The sequence below is a fragment of the Podarcis muralis genome, chromosome 6, assembly GCF_964188315.1.
Source record: "Podarcis muralis chromosome 6, rPodMur119.hap1.1, whole genome shotgun sequence".
NCBI classification, from domain to species: Eukaryota; Metazoa; Chordata; class Lepidosauria; order Squamata; family Lacertidae; genus Podarcis; species Podarcis muralis.
The window spans coordinates 71,785,438-71,808,756 of NC_135660.1; the positions used below are offsets into that span (position 1 = coordinate 71,785,438).

At 40.0% G+C, this 23,319-nt stretch overlaps 1 protein-coding gene across 3 annotated transcripts in view; it reads left to right on the forward strand.

Annotated features, from left to right (window-relative positions):
* The window catches only part of CTNNA3 (catenin alpha 3), a 554,150-nt gene that overhangs the window by 326,044 nt on the left and 204,787 nt on the right, over positions 1-23,319 (forward strand). Inside the window, exon 1 of one of the 3 annotated variants that reach the window (XM_077930542.1) lies at positions 1,975-2,002. The exons of the other annotated variants lie outside the window; for them this stretch is intronic. Coding sequence (XP_077786668.1) covers positions 1,990-2,002 — 13 coding nt within the window. The 5' untranslated portion in view covers positions 1,975-1,989. Of the gene's footprint in view, positions 1-1,974; positions 2,003-23,319 lie in introns of those variants that run through there. 3 annotated transcript variants of the gene reach the window in all.

Genomic DNA, 23,319 nt, shown 5'->3' on the forward strand with positions numbered 1-23,319 from the left:
AATTATATTGCTTTTGAGTTTGCTGCACGAGTAGCATGAATTAGTATATCACTCTGGCTTTTCAGGAATGTGCCATCTGATTAGAGTTTTGAGTTGATGAAAGGATGCTTATATTCTGTTAATAGTTGTGGGTAGTTTCGTGAATGGACAATTTGCGGGTGGAGAAGAGCCCTATCCAGTAGTTGTAGGGTTGTGTTTGGTAAACAGCTGCTGGAAAGAGCAAGGAGAGGATGTTTATTCTCTGTGTGTTTAGTGTGGGGTTGCCACTCTTGGTTCATTCAGTTTTTATGGGGCATCCACTCATTGTTGTCATAGAACCAATGCCATACTTTCCTCCCTTTGTGGTTTTGCTATTATTCAAACTGGAGAAGGTTTGGCTTTATTTTTGTTTATTCAAAGGGTGGGAGAGTAGTGCAGTCTTCTCAGGTGTAGCTGCCCTTAGGGCTTGCTGTAGCTGGTGGGAGTTGTAGTCCAAAACATCTGGAGGGCACCTGTTTTGTGAAGGCTAGTTCAGGTGGCTCTGCACTTTGTGCTAAAAGGAGCAAAAGCTGCCCTCTTGGTCGGGCTCCTGTTGATGTCCTTAGCTCCCTATACCGTATTGGTACAATGAGCCATTTTGAAAAAAGCAAGGGAAATCTCTACAAAGTAAAACTGAGCCAGGCCCCAGGCAGCATTTTGGAGGCAGCAGCAGTGACTGCTTAAGCCATAGGGAACCAGCAGGCATGGCAGCAGGATCTGCCATCCCTGGATCATGGCAGGGTCTTGCCACCCGTGGCAATTGCCTGAGGATGCTTCATCATAACGCTGGCCCTGGGTGGGACATAACCTGGAAACCTAGAGGCAACATGTCCTGAGCCAGCCAAGTCACCCTATTTAGCACTATTTTAGTTGTCAACTTCACTTAACAAAGCAAGCCTTTGCTCCAGCTGCAAAAGGAGGTCTCTGGGGTGAATTGAGATGTGGAGGGACCTCATGCCAAGGAGCAAACAGCCTGCCAGCTTCTTTCCAGAGGCCAGTGGCTTCTTTCCAGGGGTCAGTGGTTTCAAGAAGATTTCCAAGCACAGTTGTACTTAAATGCTGCCCTCTAGCAATAATTGTAGTCCTGTCTGACCATGTCCATGGATGATTAGAATGCCTGCAAACAGTTGCCTTGTTTTTGGATGTGGATCACAGTCTTTAATGCCTTTACAATATTTCCCTCATAGAATCATAGTTAGAAAGGACCTTGGGTGTCACTAATTCAGCTCCCTGTTCAGTGCAGGATCTGCATGACTGATGGCTGTCTAACCTCTGCTTAAGTGTCTCCAGTTCACGCCCCACCTCCACACTGATAGTCTTTTTCACTGATACTGTTGGAAGGTTTATCCTAATGTTAAATGAAATATTCATTGCGATTGGGCTGGCTTGAGGGTCTTGACATGCAAATGAAATATTCATTGCGATTTCCAGCTACTGACTTGTCTTGACCTCTGAAACAACACCATACAGGTTTGCTATATTTTCTGCAGTATAGCCCTTTGGATATTTGAAAATCTCTTCCTCCCACAATAACAACAACCCTTCTCTTTACCAAGCTAAATATAAGCTGAATCTACGCTCATCTCAAAAACACTAATAAAAAAACACTATAAAAATATAGCTCCCAATGGAATTTCCCATTGGCAACAGATCGCTGCTTTACAGCGCCCTCTGGTGTCCCATTTCTATAACACATTTTTAACGTTATAACTCATCAGTGTAGATTAGTCCTTACTCAGCTCTTCCAACCACTCACCATAGGACGTGATTTCCAGAGCTTTTCACCGTTCTGGTCATTGTCCTCTGGATATACTCCAGCTGATCAGTATCCTTCTTAAAGTGTGGTGTCCACAGTAGGACACAGTACTCCACATGTTCCCTTAGCATGCAGGATAGAGAGAAACTATTAACCACAATAGCTATATATCTATTATATATTTGATGAGATTGGTAACAATATAAAACCAAAACATGAGGCTTATTGGGAAATGCATGTATATGGTAATTTTAAAAGAGACATGGTTGACTTTGCACTGGCAAGATAAATGCAGGATGCTAATTTTCCTCAAGGTTAGTCTACCATACTAGCTCCTCTGCATCTACCATAGATGCATCTACTGCATCTACCATACTAGCTCCTCTGAAACAGGTACTACTGTGAAAATGAATGTAGAATTTGGGTTATGGTTTCTCTGACTTAGGAATTAAGTTTGCTATTCTGTTTCATGTACAAAACTCTGTATCCTGGTTTCTTCATTCAACACAGTGGTGCATTTATTAGGATGGTCTTCCCACAGAACATTCCCTAACTTCAGCAGTTATGAATTCCCTTGAGCCCCCAAACTCTGTTCAGCCAAGAATGGAGGTAACAAATAAACATTTCTGTTAATCAATGAGATTTTTGCTGTCCTTCTGCTGTGTTTCTAGGGGAACCTCACATGGAACATCATAATAAGAAGAACTTTGTTTATATAAATCTTCATGTGTCATGACTTTTACCTTGATTTTCCTTGAGAGGCTTTCAATAGTGAGAGAGCATTAGCTACATACTTCTATATTTTCCTGGCCTTTATTGCCCTTTATTGCATTCCATATCCATAGTGCTGCCATATCCATTATTAATCCATAGAAAGAATCTTGCACTATCAATGTAGATTAAACATTAAATACGTTAAAGGTCAAAGAAACCATCACAATGAAGATAGATTGAGACCTATCAAAGTCCAGACAAGCACCCTTGATATTTGTGGTTTAGAGTTTTGAAAATGGAAGAATAATAGAAAAAAAATTGTTCACAACTGCCTGCTGTGAAGCTTGGATGCAAAACTAAGTAGCAAATTTAAGCCAGGGTGGAGGGGAAGAAGGAATGGGTGGGCAGAGCAAGAATCATGTTGACCAGTCCTCTCTTCCTTAGTGCAGGGGGAGAAGGCAGAACCACCCAATGCCAGGGAAGCCCTTTCAATGCCCAAGGAAGGAGGGAGCCCCACAGCACAGACTGAGCAATCAAGGGAGAAGGAAAGTCATGCATTGTCTCTGATGCAACAGCAGCACCTCAAGAGGCTGCTGCAGACCCAGGTCCCTAGGAGGAGTGCCCGGCATCAATCCAGGAGCTCTTGGTGGGACAGGCAGTTCTCATGAGTAGCTGTACTTTCCTGCCTGTTTAAAAGTGTGGCAGGTAAGCAGGGCCAATTGTTGATACAACTTCATGCTCCTGTGCAGTCTTAAGATCAGAACTCCTGATCCTGAAGCCTTGACCCCCTGGCCTTGTCCCTGAACTGCCTTCATGGCATGGGTGTAGCCAGGGGGGCAGGAATAATCATAATCATAATCATCATAATAATCATCATAATAATTTTTTTTATACCCTGCCCATCTAGCTGGGTTTCCCCAGCCACTCTGGGCGGCTTCCAACAAAATATTAAAATACAGTGGTCTGTTAAACATTAAAAGCTTCCCTAAACAGCAGCTCCCCCCCCCCCCCCGATCAAGTAAAGCAATAGAAATACTTAACTAACTGACCAAGAAAAGGCCTGCCACCCCTAACAAAAACCCTGGCTATGCCCAGGCTTCAGGGAATGCTGAAGCTTGTCTCATAAGTTGGTTTGATCTTTGCCTCATTGCTGGTGCCCAGACTAAACAAAACCCTGCCCTTCTGCTGTTGCTGAGTTTACACTGTCAAAATAAAGTTTGTTTTCTTACTTACAAGAAAGGACACCTTTTTTTGATCTTGGGCAGGAGCCAGGATGCCTCCCAAGGGCACATGCTGCAGTTGGAAGCCCCACACTTAGTCCTGTGCCAGATAATGCTGGCCTTTGCCCACTGCTGCCACTCAACCCCCCACCTGCCAATGCCATCTGCTTTCCCTCTCCTAATCTGCCCCCTCATGGCACCCATGAAAGTGGAAGCTTTGCTGTATCTGGGATGGCATGTCAGTACCCGCAGCTGTGCCCCTCTTTGGCAGACTCTGCAAGTGGTCACCCTGTTACATCATGCAGTTACTTCCCATGTCAATAAGAGACATACTCACATGCTCTTGAACATGCCTACATAAATGAAAAAGAGACTGTGCTGTTTTATAAAAGAGCAGAAACAAGAGACCTATAGTGAGGGCTTTAGTTTAAGCAGCAGAGATTTATGATATTTATAAAGGGTTATGGAGGAGTTCCACTTTCTTTGACAAATAGTTTGGTTTAGCCATTTTGGGCCATTGTACACTTGTGGGTACAAACAGTATATCAGACTTCTTAAAGCTTATTTTTCTTGATATAGCTGTTAAAATCTCCCAACAAAATACATTATTTAATATCCACTTTCTCTAGCCTTTTGTGCTTTCCAGTGACACAAGACTGCCACTTGAGCCAGGTAAAGGGAGTATTGTTGGGATATGGCATGGGATGAAATAGGAACATGTCTATGTCAGGTGTACTGCCCTAAGTAGCAGGAGACCAGGACAACAGATAATTTGACAGGAGAATATGTGTTACGTCTATATCCACAGTGAAATGTGCTACTTACTAACTTGCATTTATGTTTTTGCTATGCCAGATGAAGAACATATAGTTCAAAACAGTCCCTTACTATAAGTGGCTATTTTGCCCAAATTCGTTGTTGGATTGTGGTGCTGGTATTTTGTGGACTGCTAATCTCAGATCTAGAACAAGGAAGAGAAACTGGCACAAATTTAAATGTTATTTGTATTAAAAGTAGCACTGAGTTACTTTTAGTACAAATAATGGACACTTCTTTATTTCTTTTTTAAATTTATATGCTGCCTTTTTCTTTAAAAATGTATATAATATAAATAAAACAGGCATCCCTTAGCAAGAAGAAGAATATGGTGCAGGACATATGCGTATTGGCTGATGTGTAAACATTTATGGTTCCTGGGATCTTTTCATCCTTTTATGGGGGTGCTTGGTGATATACATGTATGCTGTGCCATTTACAAGACTGAAGCTGCAATTCTGAAAACACTTACCTGGAAGTAAGTCCCACTGAACTCAATGACGTTTCCATGTATGGGATTGTTCAGCATGGCCACAAGCCTCTACAGATTTACTTAGGAGTAAGCCCTGGAACTCACTGGCACATCTCCCTGAGTAAATGCATCCTGGATTGTGCTGCTGCTTTTTTTTCCCTCAATGATAATTTAGGAAATACTTTCTGCAGTTGTTAAAATGCAATTGCAGAAAAAAGTCTTGCTTTTGAAGCATATTGCTTGAGTTTAGATGGTTTCTTTGTCAGCAGAATATATCAGCCCTTATCTAGTAGCTGTGAACATTAGTATTTACAGTCAATATACTTTGCAATAAACTGACAAACCAAATGGGATTTTTGTTTACTTTAACAGCCCTGCATTTATCTGATGCTGTTTAGATCTCATTAAGTCTCCCTTTCCTGAACTGCTCTCATGGGCCAGCTGAATAGGAAAGGTAGTGTCAAAGCACTTTATAAATCCATTAGGCTGAAAGGTCTTAGGTTTCTAACATTATAAGTTCGATATCTTGCCTTTAGTTGCAATGTGTACATTAATTAAGAGTTCTCACAATGCCAGAATACTGACTTTAATTACAAAAAGTTTAGTCTGATCTGAAAGTAATCTATTGGGTTCAGCATCTTTTCCCCCCACAGTGGCCAAGCAGATTCCTATTGAAAGCTTACCAGCAGACTTCTTCCACTGCTGCTTCTCAGCTACAGCCATTCAGCAGCATGCTGCCTGACAGTAGCATATAGGCATTATGGCTATTGTCCAAAACCACTTTAAATCAATTTAACAAAGTGACACATCTTGTGGCAGTAAATTCCATATATTAATGATGTGTTATGTGAAGAAGCATTTTCTCTTGTCCTGCAAAACAGGAGCTTTGGGACAGAAACTCTTTCCTTTGCTCTCCTTAATGGCCCATCACCCAGGCAATTGCCTCAACAAGGAAGCTAACTAGGCTTATATTTTAGCACTTGTTGGATCCAGGGGTTAGAAGCGTCCAGGGGTTAGAAGGGCCTTGGCAACAATCTTCTCTACCCCCCCCCCCGACTCATAACAATACATTTGCTAGCCTATAAGGTGCCATAAGACTCTTGTTTTTCTTTTTGCAACAATAGACTAATACAGCTACTGCTTCACAATAAATATTTTTGACATACTCTACCAAAGAAAATGAGGAATAGACACTCCACAGCTTTCAAGAAAATGGGTATTCCAAAATCTTTGATTAAATGCAGTTAAGGTCTTGCCCTTTGCAGTTAAAGGCAACTTTTATTTTAGGACTGTACCAAAATGGATGCCAATTTTTTTTTATTATTATTTTTTTAAAACAATATTTATTAAAGTTTTTAAACATTCAAAACACCAAACACATATAAAACCATCACCATTATACATTAAACAAACATAAAATAAAAAGAAAACACACAAAGATAACTAAAAAAATAACAAAACAACAGCAAAATCAAATAGTTCATAACCATATTTTCTTTCTCTTGAACCTCCTCACATCTCCCGTTCCTGCGTTCCCAATTTCTAGAGTTATAAACAGCAAGTTGTGACCTTATTTCATATCTTATTTTATAATTTTCCAATACTATGTCTGTGAATATAAATATCTTTTCCTGAACTTAAATATTTAATTTAAACATAATATTAATCTTTAAATTTTTATTCTTCTGAGATTTCACTTATTCTCATATTTCTCTTCACCTTATTTACTGATGCCCTGTTGTTTTCATTCCTGCACCTTTCTTAGCACTCATATAGTTTACAGTGTTTTTGTAGATAACTCTTAATTTTTTCCAATCCTCTTCCACTGCTAAAATGGATGCCAATTTTAGTAAGGGGATGAAAAGTAAAGGTTCCACTATGAATACTTTCCACACTCTTTGTTTATTTATTGAGTAGCCAATTCAACCATTTAGTACCTTGACAAACAAAATTACAGTGAACATTTCAAGAATTATATGATTCCGTAAGACACTTCCCTCATTAATAAGACAGTTACAGCGGCAGTAGGGCAAAGATAATCATCCTGTGGGTATACTGTGTAATCTTTTCAAATCAATAGCAGATGTGACATTAATAACATAGTACATAACTAAAACAATCCTTTTCCTAGAAGGAAAATAATTTAGCAGTGCAATCCTATATACTCAGAAGTAATCCCCATTGAGTTCAGCAGCTCTTACTCACAAGTGACTGTACGATGGAAACCTAAATTATGCTTTCTATGATAATTTTAAAAGGGATGCATATTCTAAGGGAGTGAATGTTCAGATTTGTGGTGTAGTGCCTGTGGTTATCAAATATAAATATGCAAATTTTGAAAAATGTCTCAGTAGAATAACGTTTAAACATACTCCTTAAATAGTATAGAGGTTGATAAGCACAGTGGCCCAGTTTGGATAATCATTGAGACTTCATAAACAATAGTTTTAGAAATCAGGTTGGGCATCAGGTCTGAACTTCACCCCTTCCCTCCTCCCATCATGCAACTTTAGTATAAAGATCCTGGGTCATATTAATGTGGTGTGCACATTCCCGTTTACTCTGTATTCCATGCACTCCCACCACTGGTCTGGAAAGTGGTGTACACACATTAGCCACAATCCTTATCTATCCGGTTGTTTCTTATGAAATGCTGCATTTTGATGCACCCCCCCCCCCCCCCGCAACACAGGTTTGATCCAAACTGAGAAAAAGCATGTCATAGCTTCTTTTTAAGCCAGTGATGTCTACACAGCCAAAGTTCCTGATTATATCTGAACCAGGGAACTCTAGCTTTATTGGTTAACTGACATTAGGCCAGTGTTCCAACACTGGTTTAACTCAAGCCAGACTCTACATGCTGAAGGCAACTTACAGAAGTGGAGGAGAGAGAAGGGGTGAGGAGAGAAGTGCTGGGCCAAAACACCCATTCACATCATAACCATAGTTTATGAGGACTTGAACATTGTCTGAGCTGGGAAAGTGTACATGATGGATGGGGGGTGGTAATTATATTGTAACATGAAATGTGTTATTCCTAACTTTTAACATAAAGAATTCTAAATGATATAGAAATTATAGTTAGAAGAGTAAGCAACATTTTGTGTGCTGGCTATTGCTCAGTATTTGACATCCAGAAGAGCTCTGCTAAAGCTCAGTTTCACATTGAAAAAGAGGTTGAAACATCAACTAGCCTTGTAGTATTATTTTACTGCATGTCGGAGGTCAGTTTTTCAACCCAGTGAAATATAGTTTCCCCCCATAAACCAAATATTCCACTCTATATAAGTTATAAACCACAATCAAAATGTATACAGCATTCATAAATACACATAAAAAGCACTGTTAAATAGAATCTCTATATACTTCAATAGATCTTCCTCCTTAAAAATATAAACTGGAACCATTATTTATTAGTAAGCATATAGGTTCTCTGACAAATTTTTCATATAAATGCAATGCATCTGTGCGTAAGACTTCCTGCAAGGGCATTTAAAGGTGTATAGAAAGAAAAAGAATACTGCAAGCAATCTAAACTGGTACAGTCATCAAGGATTTAGTACAACACTGTGGCCTTTGTTTCTGATGTAATTCATATATTCCTGTAACCTTGGGAAATTGCACCCCAAAATTACTCCACTTGCTTTTAGCCTGTTTTCTTATAAGCATCTTCACAAGAGGGGTGGAAATACAGGTGATCATTAGCTAACTGGCCAAGTTGTTTAACTTGCTTCCTGAGCAGGGCCGATCCTACTGTGAGGCAGAGTTAGGCAGTTGCCTCAGACGGCAATTTCTGAGAGGTGTTAAGTGGTTAGAAAGGTGTACTGCACGGTCTGCCCTGCAGACCCTAAGCTGGTTTGCTCCCCTAGGATGGTCGGTATACCAGTGAGACAAACTAAGGCGACCCACCTTGGGCAGCATTCTCCTCTCACCCCAGTAGGACATGGGTCCAGATCTGCAGGGTTGGGGTAGAAGCATTGGTGGCACATCTTGTCTCAGGTGCCTAAGGGTTTTGGGCTGGTCCTGTTCCTGAGAATAATTAATAGTTATCTTCTACGTTTAAGTGCTGCTAAGTATCAAACCAATATATACTGGTTTTTTGTAATTCTTGCAGGATAAATTATAGTTTCCAAATCTCTTTCCCCTCCTGCCAGAGGAAACAAGCTGCACATTCCTTTAGCCAGAGTAGTTATCTCACCTGGATCTGAGGCATCCAGTCCTACCAAGAACCAAAAATCCACATGGTCCTTCAGTGCCAAGCAGGCCTGTCCACTGATGAGGTGAGGTGCCTGCCTTGAGTGGCAGAAGTGCAAGTGGTGTTGCCCACCTATGCCACCAGTGGCACTGGTTTCCAGGGTGACCTCATGGAGTGCACAAAATTCCACCAGAAGATGCTGGTGCTGCCAGCACTTTGGAAGTGCCGCCACCCAACACAAGTAGGAGAAGTGTGTTGCTTGTGACAGGGTGGTGACAACAGAGGGGGGCATGTTCCTGTTTTGCCTCAAGTGGCAAAATAAGACCCACAAAGTCTGGTGAAGTCCACCCATGAGCTCAGCAGCAAGAGAAGGAATTTCTCCCTACCCTGAAGCAGGTGGGCTCAGCAGCAACAAGAAAACCATTCTGAACAACATGTGCTTCTAGTTGTACTCGCCATTTTAATCTCCCAAAATACCTCTGGGGCCTTGATGGAGCAATGAAACTGGGCCTACCAGCACATGTGGTTGGGCTATCAACCTACACACTTACACCTGCAGGGCTGGCTCTATGATTAGGTCTTGTGAGGTGGTCATGAAGCAGCCACAAATCATTATTGAATTGTATTTATTTTATTGCCAAGAGGTGCTTGTGGGATTTTCTACCTAAGGTGCCAGAATAACTTGGCTGGCCTTGGGTACTATGCACTTGGTGTTGGTCAGGAATGCCATTTTCTGCTCTTCCTCGTGCAGCAAAATGTCTTGGGCTGGCTCTGAATGGCATGGGAAAGTGCCAGTTGAAATCAGTTCCCATGCGGCTCTGCATATGTGAAAAAGGGGCTTCATTATTTCCTTCAGGCTTGTCCTGTGTGTGGTATCTGAGCTTAAGGAGAAAAGTGACAGATCCACTAGATCAGTTTGGCTCTATGATCAACTGCATGTGTGGGGAAGCTAATGCATAATAATCAACTGGGAATAAGCTAATTCAAATGGATTTTAAACTGTTATAGAAAACACTAGGTCAACGGGTCCAATCAGGCACAGAGTTAGAGACATTAAAGTCCATTGAACTTAGAGGAAGTTTACCTTAAAAACCCTAACATATCCCAATACAGAATCATTCTTCAACATGGGAGCCAACTCCTAGGAGCTGTGGGGGCTGGACCCCCACAAAGTTGATGGCCATTCACATTCAAATGGTGTGTGTGCACTATTTCATGTGATTGGTTGTGTGGGGTGGGGCTTACCTGGGCCCTCACAATATTTTATTCAAGTCGGCACCCCTGCTCTTCAAACATTCAAAAGAATGGGTGGGGGCTCAAGCTGGGTAAGGGGTGCAGGGACTCATGCATTTCCAGCCCTGTGAAGATCTGCAGGGAGAGGTTAGATTGCTCCTTGCCCAACAGATTCTAACCATGTTCAACTGAATGTCCTTAACCTCCCATTGCAGATCCTTGTGTTCTGCACACACAGGTAGGGGCAGAGCCATGGGGATGTTGGGGACATGGCCAGTGCATGTGTACCTGCTTTTCAGACCCACACATTGCTTTGAATGCTTGAAGGTTTCTGTATTAGAATGTGACCACATACTGGGGGGGAAATAAAAATGATTATTTTAAAAATAATAATTAGATGGCTACTCCAGGTATTTGGGAAGGCCCAGATGTAGTTCAGAGAATGAACTGTAGAGCAGTTTTTCAGTACCCTTTCAGCTTCCTTTTGGAGAGATTGCTGGAGGTGTTGGGATTGTTGAAGCCAAATTAGTGTTAGCTATCATAATGGATTTCTGCTTTGATTATAACAGGCGGTATTCAGTACTGGTCCTACTCAGAGTAGACCCATAGGAGTTAATGGACATGGCTGCCTTAGGTTCTTTGATTCCAATAAGTCTACTCTGAGTAGGGCTTAGATGAATACCACATATAAAGTGGGATACAACAAATGAGTGCAGCTGAAGCCCTCTTCAAGGAGTTCTGCTTGCCCAGTGGGGCTTTCCCCACTCTTCTCCTTTCCGCATCCCCTAAACTGGCCGGGGGTGGGGGTGGCAGGTTGGCAGAAGCCCCAGAACAGCACACAGAGGTAGGAGAGGGGCATCGTTCTGTTTGGCAAAACGACAGAATGATTGTCTTTGCACAACACTGAATTTCTCCCATAGTTTTTCATGCTTGTGAATAGTTAGCAATTCTGTGTTTGAGCCTATATTGAGCCTCTACAACATAATTTATGTTTCAAATTGGAATGTATTTGCATGGTGGTTATTGTTATATTTTTATGTAGCCCATCAGCATGAATGACTTTTATATAACAATGGAATCTCTGCAGTTAGGAACTTATCTCAATGTAAACAAGGGTGGAGCTAATGATAGAAGCAGTGGAGAGAGAGCTTCTAGTTGTTGGATTCCAGGGATACTGAATTGCATGCATATCTTAGATACAAGCAGAAAGTCTTTGTTCAGTATAGGATTTCATACAGTGCCTTTGCAAGCACATCATCTCCTTTTTTAAAGCATGCACATGCATTTTATAGGGCAGGTGTAAGGAACCTGTAGCCATTCCGATGTTGATATATTCCAACTCCAGCCAACTCCAGTCAGCATGGCCAATCATAAGGGCTGATAGGAGCTGTAGTCCTAAAACCTGTAGTGAGCCACATATTCCCTGCCCCTTTTGTCAGGGAAAGAAGTGACTTCTGCTTGTTTGTGTCATTCCAGGCTGATGTACTTCACATGTATTTTGTAGTCAAGGATCTACAAAATGCAACAAAGGAGTTCTAAGAAGCAGTTCTTTGTCTCATTTTATTCAAAGGTGTTATTTTCACAGCAGGATATTTTGTACATGTGAGTCTTCTCCATTCTTACTGGTTTTTAAAGCACCCATCTATGTTTTAGAAAACAGTAATATAGGGGGGGAAATCAACATTAAAGATATCAGATTCTCCCATTTTATGTGCATCACTCCCCCCCCCCCCCCGCCATCCAAACCTCAAGTAGGAGGGCATAATTCAATTGGCCATCTATTTCAATTGATAGTTTGGGTAGATATGGAGGCAAGTTAGTAAGTTTTCTCATAACAGAATGATAGAATCACATTGTCAAATCACCAAAGCTATGATTGTCAACCTAATGAAAGCAAACCTGGACACAGAAGAATAAGAGACAGAGAGATAGCTATATTTATCATACCACCACACTGTGCAGGTTTTACAAATTGTGTATGATATGCAATCTATTTACCAAGCTGAGGGAGGTGACCAGTTTTGTTTTCTCTTGAGTCAACTTTACAGATTGTGAATTGGAAGCCATTGTGAACTAATATATGTGATGGGCTGATATATATGTGCTTTTTTCTTTCTTTTTTGTGGTGGTGGTGGGGACACCCTGAGCTGTGTGGCTATCACACATAAAATCACCTCCTAAGGCAGCCATGGACAAAATGGAATTTTTTACAGTGGTACCTCGGGTTACATACGCTTCAGGTTACACACGCTTCAGGTTACAGACTCCGCTAACCCAGAAATAGTACCTCAGGTTAAGAACTTTGCTTCAGGATGAGAATAGAAATCATGCTCCGGCGGCGTGGCCGCAGCAGGAGGCCCCATTAACTAAAGTGGTGCTTCAGGTTAAGAACAGTTTCAAGTTAAGAACAGACCTCCGGAATGAATGAAGTACATAACCAGAGGTACCACTGTATAAGGATTGTTTTAGTTTCTTTTTTATTGCTTCCCACACCCAAAATATCAATCCTGATTGCATACAGGAGAGCCACAGCCTCAGTAATCTAGTTTTATTAACCACATTCAGTAGCACAACAAGAAAATAATATGAATCTTGGCCTATTAACAGTGTGTTCAGATCAGCAGTCATTATCATCATTCTAATACTAGTCTTCATACAAATTCCCTCCTTGAAGTGCAGGTTTGGATTTTTTAAACAAATAAAAATTAATTCTGAATTTGCGGTTTCCCCATAAATCCCACCTCTGTTGATAAATTATATATAATGTAAAAAAAAAAGTGTAGAGAATGGAGAAGACACCTTAGGATGGGACTGTTAAATAATTGGGTCCCAGGACTTTAAAAAGGCCAGTTTTATCATCTAATTAATAAAGTTAGCAGTAGACCTTACATGAATCTCTAATGGTTTCAGGGGTATACATCTATTATAATTTTTATTTAAAGGGCTCCATTCACTGAAGGAGGGACAGGGTGAAACCTCTATTCAGACCAATTATAGAGGATATTTTTCATTCTAGTGAGAGACAAGCTTCCACATAATAATATTAATAAATGAAATGGAATGTTAACAAGAAACAAAGAGTGACCATAAAAATTTGGGAGGATCTCAACCGCTTGCCATCAGGTGTTGAGTAGTCGACTGTATAAAACAGTGCATCTGGATGCATTATTTGGGTCTACAATATACTGCTATGTGGATAAATACCTTTGCCAAAGCAGTTATTATTGACTGTTATGATATACAATGACAAAAATAGCTTTTGTTTATGGTAGCAAAAAACTAATGCAAATAAAGGTTCAAACAATCAAAATATCAGTCTCCTTGTTTTAAGATAAAATATGGTCTTCCTACATATTGTGGCTTTTGATCTTGCCTCTGAAAAGGCTTCTTCCAAATGTTTTTTTTTTTTATAAATTTTTTATTGCGTTTCTTTCCATAGTTTTATAGGTTACAAACAAATAACATAATTGCAAGAAACAAATTTTCCCTTTTTTTAACAACAAAAACAAACAAAAACAACTTGGACTTCCCCACCCCTTCCGATTCTGCGTTCTTTAAATTAACAATGTCAGCATTTTGTTACCTTATTTCATGCCTTATTGTAACTTTCAAATGTTATGTACCCAGATTCGATATATTGTATCTCAGTTTCCATACCTTTAAAATAAACATAACATGTTCGATTCAAATTGTCTCATTTTCTCTTTTATCACTTATTTTACAATTTACTTAATCATGATTGCTAAAGCATAACTTTTCCTAATCATGCACTATCTTAAGATTCATACAGCTTGTAGTATTTTTGCAAATAGTCTTTAAATTTTTTCCAGTCCTCCTCAATTGTTTCTTTATCCAGATCTCGGATTCTGCCGGTCAGTTCAGCTATCTCCATGTAGTCCATCAACTGCTTCTGCCATTCCTCCAGCGTGGGCAAATCTTGTGTCTTCCAGCTCTTAGCAATGAGTATTCTTGCTGCTGTGCTGGCATACATAAACAAAGTTCTGTCTTTCTTTGGCATTTTCTGGTCTACCATGCCCAGCAGGAAGGCCTCTGGTTTCTTGGGAAAGGTATACCTAAATACCTTTTTCAATTCATTATAAATCATTTCCCAGAAGGTCTTCACTTTTGGGCAGGTCCACCAGAGATGGAAGAAAGTCCCCTCTGATTCCTTACACTTCCAACATTTATTGTCAGACAGGTGATGTATCTTAGCTAACTTGACTGGGGTCATGTACCACCGGTATATCATTTTCATAATGTTTTCCTTCAAGGCACTACATGCCGTGAATTTCATTTCGGTGTTCCATAACCTCTCCCAGTCTTCAAACATAATATTATGTCCAACATCCTGTGCCCATTTTATCATAGCAGATTTAACTAACTCGTCCTGTGTGTTCCACATAAGCAGCAAGTTATACATTCTAGATAGAATCTTGGTCTTTGGTTCTAACAATTCTGTCTCTAGTTTCGATTTCTCCTCCTGGAAACCAACTTTTTTATCCATTTTAAAAACCTCTTGCATTTGAGCATAATGTAACCAATCTCGCACCTTGTTTTTTAGTTTATCCTGGCTCTGCAACTTCCAACTGTCTCCAATTTTTTCAATTAATTCCCAATATTTCGGCCAGTAGGCCTCCATATTGGGTCTTTTTTGAGCCTTGGCCTCCACCGGTGACAGCCACCTCGGTGTTTTACTCTCTAATAAGTCTTTATATTTCGTCCAGACTGCAAAAATTGCTTTTCTGACAATATGGCTTTTAAACAATTTGTGAACTTTAACCTTGTCATACCATAGGTATGCGTGCCAGCCAAAAGCATTATCAAAACCTTCCAGATCTAGGACATCGGTGTTTTCTAGCAAAAACCAATCTTTCAACCAGCAGAAGGCTGCAGCTTCATAATACAACCTCAAATCCGGCAGGGCAAACCCCCCTCTTTTTTTTGAGTCTGTTAATATTTTATACTTTATTCGGGGCTTTTTGCCCTGCCAGACAAACCTAGATATATCCTTCTTCCAAATGTTAACTTGTTTTCTTTGCTCAACATTGTTGTATTTTGAAGCTTTAAATGATTTTTGTATATACAGTACTTTAGTTTCTGGTTGTTTTTTTCTCACTAAGTAACTTCAGAGAATGAGAAAACTACTGTTTAGAAATTAAAATATCCCTGGCGTTATACCTTAAACCATTTTCATCTCAGGTGTAATAATACAACATATTGCTGTTTTGCCAGATAGGTTTATATGCTCTCGAACTCATCACATTTTCTCACTTTTACCCTTCAGGAACTTCATCTTATTTTATATGCATAAAATATAAATGTTCTTGTTTCCATTAAAATGGCAACAAAATAAAACCTTGTCGAATTCATGCAGTAGAAAGCAAATTTTAATAGAACTGATAATAGTTGTCTGTACAGTGTCTTCCTAAGTCATGAACAAGCTCAGCTTTATTGGAAGGTAACAAGTTCATGAACTACTTTTCTGCCCTGTAGAGGAACTTGTGTAATAAATATGCTCTGGAAATTCAAAACCAAAAGGCAGGAGGGATCCCATGCCATTCCAAGTTGTTGTTGTTGTTGTTGTTGTTGTTGTTATAATAAATAATAATATGTTGCCCATCTGATTGGGTAGTCCCATTGTGGCCAGCTTCCAACAAATTAAAGTATCAACCATTAAAAACGTCCCTATACAGGGCTGCCTTCAGATGTCTTCTAAAAGTCAGATAGTCATTTATTTCCTTGACATCTGATGGGAGGGTGTTCCACAACTACCAAGAAGGCCCACTGCCTGGGTCCCTATAACCTCACTTCTCACAATGAGGGAACTGCCAGAAGGCCCTCAGAGCTGGATATCTGTGAGAGTAGCTATGCCTCTCTATTAATAGGAGACACATAGTTAGAAACAGAAAAAGATAAATCCTAAGGGTTTTAAGATTAGATAATTAGACATGCTCAATGGTTATAATTTCCCCGCGCTAAAGATTAGCCAGATCAGTGGTAGTGCATTTCCAGCACAAACTACCGCAAGGTGTGCTGTTGTACTTTTTATCAAAGACACACAGATTGTAGTTTATCCTTTTGGGTGGAATTAGTATATCTGGGCATCTGTTGGATTAGTTTTGGTAAATAAGATTAAAGAAACATAGTTCTTAGACAAAATATTTGGCTTTGTAAACTTCTGCTTGTCAAATGCTTAAGATTAAATGTGCAATTCAGACAGCTTATGCTGAATGTAAAGCTTATTGATTTGACATTATTGATCTGGTCCTGCAAAGTGCCCCCAAATATAATTGACTTAAATGAGATATAAAACTCTCAGTATTCAGCGGAGACCACAGCAGTGACTGTTTGCATTGAGCTGTGCAATGGTAAAGGAGGCCATAACAGGTCAGCTGAGCCTTAGCATATACAGAAATGTGGAATGACTTTCTTTGGGGCACAAACTTATTGGGAGGAGAAAATAAATAATACAAAAGTGCTGTATTGTGGGTTCCATGACTTTCAGTGTGTGCATTTGGCCTGGCAAAGTCATCTCTAAAGTTCTGCAAATACAAAATAATAAAACTATGAAATGGAGCTTAAGCCTATCTAGATTTATATGTGTTTTTTGAACACAGATTTAGAAAAAACCACCAGTTTCTATTTTAAGAGACATTTTGATCTGTAAGGATAGAGATGGGCAATAATAGGTGGAACGTTCCTCTGTAACCACACCTTTGAATGTCTGACATTGAGTGCCCTTTTAAAATGTGTTGGAGGGGATTGGGTTGTTCTTGCTTTTATTTTGATTATGTATTTTGTGATTTTATATTGTGATTTTATCCTGTGAACCACCCTAAGACCTGCGGGTATAGAGCAGTATACAAAGTTAATCAATCAATCAATCAATCAATCAATCAATCAAATGTGGGATAATAGTGTTACAGTTACCCCAGATGTTTACATTCATTTATTTTGTCTCACTATCTATTTAATTAGTACACACACAGAGAGGGAGACTTTCTGTCAATGCAGTTGTCGTGCAGAGTTTGAGAGTTATAGTTTAAATGAGAAAGATTCATATAAATTTGAATGTATGATATTGCATTTCACCCAACCCCCAATGTTCCTTCCTACATTCTTTCCTTGGAGTGCTGTGTGTTTTGCGGGGTTGAGATATCGGCAGAAAAAATGGGATGTCCTGTTGCTGGGGGGGGGGGGCACTTGCAGGGTATGCAGTTTGGTTTCCCAATGCAAGTCAATGGGAGGCCCAAAGCTCTAGATATTTCTGGATATTGCTTTGGATTTGGGGTCTAAAGCAAGTCCCTTATGAAGCAATCTGAACTGAAGGGCTGGATCTACCAAAGTGGGCCCTGAAGCAAAGCGGGAGGGCCTCACACAGCAATAATAATAATAATAATAATAATAATAATAATAATAATGATAATAATATCTGTTTAGGGAAAAGCAGCAGCAGGGGGCAATTTTCAGTAAAGAAGCCATTGGGAATAGCTACTTACTCATGGGATATGGTGGGGGGCTTTGCGGCCTGGTGCAGCTATGCCACAGATCATGGGACCCTAGGGGGTTTATTGTTCATGTGGTCAGAGGGAGAACATTGGGGCTACCCTTCTGGTCACACAATTATAACATGTTGAGGTCCATGCCATGGTCCAATCACATCAGGGCTGTAGAGGCTGGGTGTGGGTGGAGATCTGGCCAAAGCCAGCTCCGCTTCCTCACTATAAAAGGGAGTGGTGCCCAGGGTTATTTCTGGACAATGCCAGATTTCCCACCCTCTTGCTCTATCATGTTATGGTCATGCCCAAAAGTAAGTGGGCTGGAACTTGTTAGGACCTTGCTATGGAATACTTGGTCACCATATTCAGGGCCAGGGAGATATTTTCCCTGCAGACTAATTGGCCTTTCTGCAGGTTTTCACCTTCCTCATATCAGTTGTCACAACTTTGGTGGTTAAGGCATTGGGTCTGGATCTTTAACATCTGGATAGCCTGCTAAAGGGGTCTGGGAAGGAGTAGTGCTGTCTGGGAGCCCACACAGGGACTGATTGGGTCATAGTAGCTCTTCAAGAGGTGGCTCTGGAGGAAGCCTCATATTCAATGCATCTCCCGGGGGTGACCTCATTTCCAGGGTCAACCCATCTATTATTAACCAGCACATGGGTTGGTTGATCTTGGATACATACCCAATGCCTTCACCAAAATCGGTTTACATCTGTAATCAATAAAGTTGTGGCCTATTTCATCCCAATACCAATGTCCTGTGTCTCATTTAATATGGTTGGCCCCCACCCCATGGCAACATACTTCTTGTGATTCAGCCTTCAATAGGGGGAATGGAGTTTTAGCTCTCAAAGAAGCATCCCTCATTTAAGTCACATGCTTTTGTGTGTATTATTGTGTGTTGTCTTTTCTCACCTATGTCTCCTAACTTGAGCTGCTTAAATATTGATTGGGTAAATCCACTTTTATTATTTTTACTTTATATTAAAGAAACCCATAAAATACTAACATCTTGCTTTCGCAATCTCAGTGAAAGGTGAAAGAATAAAACTCACCTCAGCTTATCATGGACCTCAATAGAATTTCATTTGCTTTCAGCAAGATCTAATTTGTGAGAATCTCAATGCAGCAAGAAATTTCAAGTGTAGAAGAAAGCTGGAGAAAAAAAAGAAAATGCTGTGAAATAAAAGAATGTTGCTGGTGCTCATAACATTTTTGTTATGCATTACTTTTAGTATGTGTACACCTATTTTAAGTGAACACAATGGTAAGCCTGACTGTGGCATTCATCTGTTTGAATGGCTGCAGTCCTAACCCCATTTACCTGGGAGTAAGCCCCACTGAATGCAGTGGGACTTTCTTCTGAGCAGATGGAATTCCAGATGGAAATGCACATGAAGGTTGGAATTGATTGAGGAATGCACCACTGCTTAGGATCCAGGTCTCATTTTCTTCCCCAAGGGTTTCCTGTGCCCCATCTCCTATAGTTCGGGAGGGCTTCCCAATCCACCAGAGAAGCTTTTCCATGGGTGTAGGTGGCTGCAAGGGGGAGGATGGAACAGGGAACTTTGCTTCTGTGAATTTACCTTAACACAGCTAATGTGCTCTCTTCTGCCCCAAACTGGACTTTAAGCTACCATTTGGGTTATCCATTTCCCCCTTTTCTCTCATATGAGAAGTATTTCCATAATGATGGATATCTTCAAGATTTATGCCTCAGCTGCAAATGCTACTCTAATACAAGCAAGCATTTTTAATCATCTTATCTGTCAGGGCTGCAGTTTCCATCTGCATAAATCTAAGCTTTGTTACTGCTTTTTTTGTCTGAAGTTTGTTAACATCAGACTGGCTGCAGCAGAGTATTCAATATATTTTAACACTGCTGCATTTAACAAGACTCAAGTAATTCTGCATACTAAATAATGTTTTAAAATCTTTGCTAAGATATAGCTATATCTTTGTTACCCTAGATTGGCTGTCTGCTTGGAAGTTTTGCTTCATCTGCAATGACTTTCAGTTTGTTTCTAGGTATAACCCAAAGTGCTAGTTCATACATACCAATAAAGTCCTAATGATAGGGCTGTGCATCCAGTCCAGACAAATCCCAGATCCTGAACCAAATCAGGACAATCTGGGATTTCTCCAGATTGGTTCAAGGCAGCCCTGGACTGGGTCAAATCCACCTGGAGCAAAATAATGTTAAAGTCTGTTGAGTCCTGTTTTAATTTCTGTAGCTATACTACTGCATATGCAATAGAATATATTATAGATCTCAGTATTCCGTAAGGAGGGGGAATATGAATTTGATCAAGAAACTTTGGTTTTACCTCTTACTGTAGATTCCGGCATATAAGATGACTTTTTAACCCCGGAAAATCCTCTAAAAAGTTGGGGGTCGTCTTATACGCCAGGTATGGGTTCACTGGGCAGTGGCAGTGGGCGGCGGGGTCCACAGTGGGAGGAAGCTGCCTGGCGAAGCTGCCCAGCAATGCTAAGCTGGCTTCGCCGGGCAGCTTCCTCCCGGCGTGGAACGGAGTGGAGCCCGCCATCCACTGCCGCTGCCCAGCAAAGCTGCTGCATATAAGACTGGGCGTATAAGTCGACCCCCCAATCGGCAGCTGCCAATTTGGGGGGTCGTCTTATACGCCCAGTCGCCTAATACGCCAGAATCTAGTTATTTTGAATTCTAGCTATTTACACCTTGCCTTTGCAGTCAACGTACATGATCAGTTTTAAATTCCAGTAATTCCTTTCCAAAACTTACATTTCTATTGTAATAAAAAATCCCATTAAGGGCCACAAGAGCAGCATTAAAACAGTTTGAATAGTTCATTTCTTAATCGGATAATGCTGTGTAAATCAGTACAAGCAGAGTCTTTAAAGTCTTCTTGTTCTTTTCAAAGAATAAACCTGAGTTTGTGAATGGATTAAGATATGTTTCCCATAAGTCTCTCAAACAAAAGAAATGTCTCTGACAAACATGTAAGTTTATTGATCCGTAGTATCTGACCTGTGGGTCTCTCTTTTATTTTATTTTAAGAAAACTATTAATTTTTTTCTTAACAGTATTTTTGGGTGTCTGCTTTGATAATACCATTAAGTTATTACTTTCCAAAACTAGATCCCTGTATTTATGTATATCCTTCAGGTTTTCTGTGTTAACATATCTGGTGCTGATACTTTAATAGTTCAATGTGTTTTTTAATCTGTTGTTTAGAAAATAGTTTTCCAGATGAACAGTTTTCTCCATATATTTGCTAAGCTCTAAAACTGTACCTTCACAATTTGTTTGCTAGATTTTGCTTCGGTATCATTGTTTCACAGTTGGTGTTCCTAATCCTTTTTACTGCTATTTGCCAAAAACATAAATGATCCTTTAATCATCATCTACTTTTTCTTGGAAACTGTCTTTAATTGCACTGGGTGCCTATATGAGCTTTTTGCTATCCACACTGCATCTCCAATTTTGCATCTCCTTATTTGCTCTAATAAATAATTTTGGCATTAGTGCAGCCTTTACCAAATGAGTTATTCTGAGATCCATTATCCTGTATTTTGCTTAGCTGTGTAGATTCAGTAGCACTGAAACAATGGATTGCTTCTTCATGGGGCATGTCTGTGGTATCTCCAGATGATAATATAGATTACAGCACAATGTTCTGCTTGTAATACTCTACAAATTTCCAAATATGTCAGTGATCTCACATTATGTTTTGGGTTTCTATGGCCTTATTCTTGCATTGGCAAGTAACTTAGCTCTCTACATCTTGATTGTACCCTAATGGGATAATTAAAGATAGAGGGGAATGATTATGCATGAGATATTATTTTATAGTTTTATAATAATTAAATATGCTAGCATTCTGAACTGTAGACATTCTGAAGCTGTAATTACATTTTGGCAGATTGGGTGCATTGTTAGAATTCCCGTCTTCTCTTTTTCCAGCAAATTATCTTACAGTTTTTGATAAGCTAAAAGCATTTTGATCAACAGAAGTTGATAAACTTCCTATAGACAAAGGTTTTTCAAGCTGCAGCGAGGAACAATATTGAAGGGATATAAACAATTATTTGCTACACTGTGTTTGCAACAAGAAGGCTATTGTTTTTAGTTTGGAGACATGGCAGCAATCCTATTCAAGTACAATATGTAGTATTTAGGGCTGTTAAACTAGGGGAGAGGTGAAAGGCAACTTAGGTAAATCAGGGTTTCTCAGATAAATTAAAAAATTGGTTGCAAACTGATAGACTGTAACTGTGATTTCAGTTAACAAATAATATTGCACCTAGACCTTCTGGGCCAAATTGAGTTGACTCCTGAGATATCTTGCCGTTGGTGTGATTTGCATCCTTCCAACATAACATTATCAGTTTAAATGTCATTCATATCACCTCTTTTGAATGGTTTCAGTTTTACAAAACATTGTTACAAAGTGGGTGCACTAGTTGATAATAATAATAATAAATGATTTTTATTATTATTTATACCCCACCCATCCTGCAGGGTTGCCCCAGCCACTCTGGGCAGCTTCCCTGGGCAATAGTAAGCTCCAGGAGTGGTCTCTTTGCAGAATTTGTTTCCTTATAATGAGAGACCAATGAAGACTTGTGCAGTCTTTGTAATATCTGTCTATCTGCAATTTATACAACGTAGGTCCAATTTGGCCCCTTGATGTTGTTTTCCCCAAACCATGCGCATCTGCTCCACACCTGATGTTATCTGTGGTATCAGGAGTGGGGCAGGTAGAGATTGTGCAATAGAGTTAAATCAATCCCTGCAGAAAATAATTTATAGATGATGATTCCAAATCTCCTGAATTTGCTGCATGGCAAGAGTTCCCTGTGGGGAACTTGATTGTACAGCCAATCCCTTTAAGCCTCATCTGATCAGTGGTGCTTCAAAGGCAGTAAAAGACCAGATTATCATCTGATTCCATTGCTACAACAGGTGTTTGATAGGTTGGTGAACTTGCCTGCAAGGGCTAGGGGAGATCCACTTCTCTTGCCCTGATCCATATCTATACAAGCGGAGCATAGTGGAAGCCAAAAGACTTAGAGGAGGAGGCACATTCATAAATCTTGCATCAGATTCCAAAAGGTCAATGCTCACTACTTTCTGGCTCTTTGCCCAAATTTAAGTTTCCCTTCTTCTACAACCCTGACTCAGTAGAATGCTTGTCTCAGAACCCATCCTGTGTGTAAGACTGGCCATTAAGGAAACAGTACATCCCATTCAGGAAATATAAACTGATAATTCTGAATTGTTAGTGGGCAGCTAGCTTAACAAAGATAGCCAGCTAACAACCTGTGCTTTATTTAGGTCCTATGTTTTAAATTTGATATCCTGAAAAGATACTATTGCTTGTAAAATTTTTCATTATTGTCAGTAGGTT